Genomic DNA, 5,451 nt, shown 5'->3' with positions numbered 1-5,451 from the left:
GCTGGGCTGGGCCGGGCTGATGAGGTGTGTGCACCCTTACAGGGGCGTGTGAGATGGGCTGTAACACACGGTAGTACCCTGTTGCTCTCAGCAGCGACTGCTGTGATGTGCCTTTTCCTTCCTGCGTGCAGCTGCCGGGGTGACCTCTGGCTGTGGGTCAGCATGGGCACCATATCCCATGGTGCACCCAAGGGCCACCCCAGCCCCACGCTCCCCTGCAAACACAGGGGCTGGGGTAAGGCCTACTACGGAACTTGGTCTGCTCGCCGGGTCTGCATCTCCCCAGCCCGACTGTGCAAACTCACACGCGGGACGTGGCTTTTCCTTCCCCCCGCCGGAAAACTGCATCAGCACAGGAGTGTCCAAACGGTGCTCGACCCCATGGCAGGGGCGGCGGGAGCGTCCCGCGAGTGGCCGGCGGGCAGTGGTGTCCCAGCGAGTGGCCGGCGGGCAGTGTCGTGAGTGACCGGCGGGCAGGGCCGGTGGCACCCGGGGCACACGCGGGGCCTGGGGCGGCCACGTGGCTGCCCAGCCCGGGGGCGGGGCCTGCACTCGGCCGCGCCCCGGGCCACGCCCCCGGTCCGGAGCCAGTACCCAGCGCCGACACGTCAGGGCTGCCGGGTCCTGGCAGGTAAGTAAAACGGATTAGACCCTTCGCCGGCCGACTGGCGGCGTTTCCACTGTCTTTACGTAGAAAAAAAAAAAGTCAGAATCTGTCACTTAAGCCTGGTCGCAAGTTTCTACTGCTTTGTTTAGTTTGTCTCTTTAGAGAGGGATCCGTTTCCCCCTGTCAGGACACGGCAGCCCATTTCCGTTTCCGCCTTCGTGTCGGTGTCGGAGCGCGGCCGCGGCGAAGGGAGCGGACAGCGCCGGCAGCGAGCAGCGGGGCCGCGGCCGCCCCGGGACCGCACGGCGGCCATGGAGACGCTGTACCGCCTGCCCTTCGCTGTGCTCGAGTGCCCCAACATCAAGCTGAAGCGGCCGAGCTGGGTGCACATGCCCTCGGCCATGACCGTGTACGCGCTGGTGGTCGTGTCCTACTTCCTCATCACCGGAGGTGAGGCCGGGCCGGGCGGGGTGAAAGGGAGGCCCCGCTCACGGAGCGGCTCTCCCTCGGTCCTGCCCCGGTGGCAGAGCCGCGGCTGAGCCCGTGTCCGGGCCCGAACCGCCCGTAAAACACGAGCCTCGGGCATCCCCCAGCGTGCCCGCGGGGTCGGGGCGGCTCTCGCTGCTGCGAGTCAAAGTCGGTGCTTGCTTTTCTCCCCGCAGGAATCATCTATGACGTGATCGTGGAACCTCCGAGCGTGGGGTCCATGACAGACGAACACGGGCATCAGAGGCCGGTGGCTTTCTTGGCATACAGGTAAGAGCAGGGCCCTGTTCCCACCAGCGGCGTGCTGCAAATGCCGAAGCTCAAGGGAATAAACCCCTCTTGCCGACCTGTGCTCCCTTCCCTTCCCTTCCCTTCCCTTCCCTTCCCTTCCCTTCCCTTCCCTTCCCTTCCCTTCTTTCTCTGCAAGGCAGGAGTTGTTTTATATCAGTTCTTGGTTTGCCAAGAACTATTTTTTGTTTTTCACGAAAACCCCACCCAACCAGCATTGAAACCAGTGGAAATCAAGCAACTTAGTACTAAAACTTTTAAAAATGAAAGGTCTGGTAAAAATAAACTGTTTTGGGCTGGAGGTACTTATTTTTTTTTGCTAGTCAGGTTGAGCTTTATACTGGATGCATTTGATTAATTTTTGTTGCCGAATATGTAATGTTTGGGAAGCTTTCGTTTCCTACGTTTTAAACTCTAGTGTACTTGGGACTCTGGTGGGGAACATTGTTACAAATGTGTATCAACTGGGTCTTCCTAGTGCCCTTGGCTTCTATTACTGAAAATGAACTAGAGACTCCTAGTACTAAACTGGTCTGAAGAGAGTTAAGTCTACTTTTGTAACTGGGGGGGATCTATGTATGTGGAAACAAATAATGATTTTTATTAAATACCAAAAAGTTGATTGAATCGGTGAGGTCTGTGACATGGTTGATGTGACAGATTTTGGCTTGGACTAGATGTGTGCTTCAGACCGGGTTGGATTGTTGCAATGTTGATGAATCAAGTTGCTGCAGGGAGTTGTTAGCACTGTCATTTGTCAGTGTAAACAAGACAAGAGAAGATAAACTTGTTTGTTTCCAGGGTATGAAGCAGTAATGATAATCTTCATTTCTGTATGGCCATCCACTGTAGTTTCATCAATGCCAATTTTATGAGGTTGCTATTTAGGAGGGTGGGAAAATGGCTCAGTGACTGTGGGAAGCAGGAGACTTGTGATCCAGGTACAATATTCTTTCTGCATCTCAGCTTCCTCACTCTCCATCTCTTTCCACTTGAAAGAAGAAAGTCCAGCTGTGTGACAGAGAGCCCCAAGGGGCACGCCCAGGCTGGTCCTGCAGTGGATCCGTGTAGGCTCAGCAAGCAGGCAGCAGAACATCCTGCAGGATGTGTGCTGGAACCAGCAGATGTGCTTCCTGTGCTGCTGTAGTGCTTTGGGTGGAATTTGTGCTGAGAGGAGGATTGAGGCAGTCCTGCCTAAACATGGGGATGGAAATAAGAAGGTGGTGGTGCTGTGCCTTGGGATCATCTGTATAACCAGGGACCTCCTTGGACTGGGTGGTTTTGCAGTCCAGTGAGCTGGGTGGTAGCTGTTGGTATGCACAAGTATGTATAAATCCTCCTGAGTGCTGCACTGGGCACCTTGTAGACTCTCAGTTCTGGACATAAATTGTGTATTAATGTATTGATGTAATTGTATAACATCTATTACATTTTCCTACTTACTTTAGTTAGAAAGTCAGCCATCAAAGTTAATCATCCTGTGTGTTTGTACAGCTATAATATGTTGAGTGGATAGGGTTTGAAATGTAAATAATTTCTTTAATATTTTCTGACTCTTTTCACTTTTTTTTTTCCTCTTTAGAGTAAATGGGCAGTACATTATGGAAGGCCTTGCATCCAGTTTCCTCTTCACAATGGGTGGCCTAGGATTCATAATTCTGGATCGATCCAATGCACCAAACATCCCCAAGTTGAATAGGTTTCTTTTGCTCTTTATTGGATTTGTTAGTGTGCTTTTGAGCTTCTTCATGGCCAGAGTTTTCATGAGGATGAAATTACCGTAAGTGATTTAACTATCTTTCAGTCTTTATTCTCTTTTGTGGCTCATGTGTGCTGTGTTAAATTTAAGAATAACAGAAAGTATTTAGCTTGAATATAAGTTGCCTTTTTCACTGCTTTTTTTTGAACAAGCTACCTTGAGTGAGGTGGGATGCTTTGGGAGCCAGCTTCTCTGAGATCATGCTGTAGTTAAAAAAGGGTGACAGTTAGAAAATATGATTAGTGAGTCTGACTTGCTCAGTGTACCTTAAAATTCATTGTATGTGCTGGTCAGGTGAGTAGCTACAAAGTAGGGCTTTGAGGAATATGGAGCTGTCAAAGTACTGTAGCTTTCAGGCTGTGCAAAATCCAAATGCAGGTTTTCCAGTTTCCCCCCGCTCTGTATTTTTCGGTCTATTTAATTTAGAATAGCTGAAAACTGATGTTTAGAGTTACTGTGAGGTAATTTTTGGAGTAGCTCCATGAAGTGTTGAATTAATAGTGACAGTCATTCTTCTATTCTTGAATACTTTTTTTGGCCTCTGCAGAGTACTTCAAAAAAAATTGTTTCATAACACACAAGTGATGGTTTCCCTGGCAGTAGGTATCTGGATAGGGACCTACCCTATATTTTCTTGCTTCATTGAGGCTGTATGGGATTTTTTGCTTCACTGAGTACATGTGTGTCTGTATAACAGTTCTCATTCTGAAATTCATGAAAAGAACAGGGCTTCAGAGAAGTGGAAGAGACAACAGATTTGTGTGAAGTGTCAGAAAAGATCAGGTTGTATTGAATATCTTACCACTTGTAGTTTGCGTAAAGGGGACACATAAAGAACGTTTCTTAGGTTATAATGTGGGCTTCAAAAATTCCAAACAATTACCAAAGTTGGATCAAGAACATTGCTAATGCATTTTCAGAGTTCATTGAAGAAAACCAGCTGAGGAAGGAGTCTATAGTTAAGATGACCAAAGAGCCTTGATCAGCAGAGGCTTTTGCAGTCTTAAATTTTGGTTTAAGATTGTATGTCTCTTGATTTTTGAGGAGTGCTGCCTATGTTTGCTAACTTTTTGTCTAAATAAATTTTCTTTCTGTAGGGGCTACTTGATGGGTTAGTACCTCTTGTGCTGTGTGAAAGTTCGAGCTGAATTTCCTCCTCTCCACGAAGTGTTCTAAGAAGAAACAGCAAGAAACGAGTTCCATAGTCACTATCAACAGCAGGGAGACCTGGCCATGAGAAACAACTAGGGAAAGAGTGCTTTCTCTGCAAACAAACTGGCACTACCAGTGGCTGATCTGTACTTTTCAAGCAATGTTTTCTCATTTCTGATGTAGAGCTTTTGAAAAAGAGAAAGTTATATAGTTGAGTATTTCTTTTATATTCCATCTCAGTGTGAAGTAGAGAACCTACCTTTAGCTCTACCTGAAATGAGTACTCGCCATTGACGGTTCTTTGTTGCAGGTCTGTCTCCTCTTCCCTGTTTGGGACAATTATGTATGTGAATCAGAGAAGAAACACTCAAAACATTGATTTCCAAGTTGTAATCAGAAAATTAGTAACTTTGGATGCTTTACAGCCAGAATACAATGTGTCTGAAATTATTGTGAAGGCATCTTTGGCCTTGATATTAATGATATTAATGCTCTATGTGAGCAAATCCAGACATGCACTGGGAAGGGCAAACTGTATGAATGTGCATTTTTTTTAAGAAAAAGTGTACAAAAGGAGCCAAATAAAACTTATTTTCTAAAAAATTATTTTAAATTTGTGCAACTTGTAAAGCTTTTTCTTGTTTGTATGGACTGTTCTGCATTCAGACATGAGGTGCCATACCATGACCATGTAATTTCAGCTTTGTTTTTCATTGTTGGATAATGATTTTTTTTTTTTTTTTTTAGTATCAGGGACAAGAAACCTCATTTTCCATGAAATTGTACTGTATGCAAACAACATGCTGTTATCAGTAGCCAAGAACACTTACTTCTGAAGCTGCTGCTTTTTTGTGTGAGGCAAAGTTTCAGTTCAATATGTCTTAATTTTAAAAGATTGAGTGTTGCTGAAATGTTTAATTCAAGTAATGTATTGCATTTTGGGGGAAGGAAAGACCCGTCTGCATCACCATAAATGTCTTTTTTTGCAATCCATATGTGTTTGAAGCACTATTTTAATCAGTATAATAATATAAAGTAGAAAAGTTATTTATTCCTGTAATTGTGAAGTAAGCACTACTGTTCACATACTAATCAAATATCTGAGCTAGTTGTTAATCATCTGCCCTCAGGATATGTCACTTCCACTGCCACATCCTTA

The 5,451-nt window shown here is 46.0% G+C and overlaps 1 protein-coding gene across 1 annotated transcript; it reads left to right on the top strand.

The window, feature by feature from the left end:
* The first annotated feature begins 801 nt into the window (after positions 1–801).
* On the top strand, positions 802–4,898 carry OSTC (oligosaccharyltransferase complex non-catalytic subunit). The gene is made up of 4 exons (XM_066549002.1): positions 802–1,057; positions 1,270–1,363; positions 2,964–3,161; positions 4,238–4,898. The coding sequence occupies exons 1-4, from the start codon at positions 919–921 to the stop codon at positions 4,254–4,256; spliced, it is 450 nt and encodes a 149-aa protein (XP_066405099.1). The 5' UTR covers positions 802–918; the 3' UTR covers positions 4,257–4,898.
* Positions 4,899–5,451: the final 553 nt, after the last annotated feature.

This window comes from Molothrus aeneus, chromosome 4 (assembly GCF_037042795.1).
Source record: "Molothrus aeneus isolate 106 chromosome 4, BPBGC_Maene_1.0, whole genome shotgun sequence".
Taxonomy (NCBI): domain Eukaryota; kingdom Metazoa; phylum Chordata; class Aves; order Passeriformes; family Icteridae; genus Molothrus; species Molothrus aeneus.
This window is presented reverse-complemented; position numbering and strand designations above follow the sequence as displayed.

Coding starts and splice junctions, on each gene's coding strand:
- OSTC (XM_066549002.1), top strand. CDS start 919: ATGGAGACGCTGTACCGCCTGCCCTTCGCTGTGCTCGAGTGCCCCAAC. Junction 1,058..1,269: donor CTACTTCCTCATCACCGGAG/GTGAGGCCGGGC, acceptor TTCTCCCCGCAG/GAATCATCTATGACGTGATC. Junction 1,364..2,963: donor GTGGCTTTCTTGGCATACAG/GTAAGAGCAGGG, acceptor TTTCCTCTTTAG/AGTAAATGGGCAGTACATTA.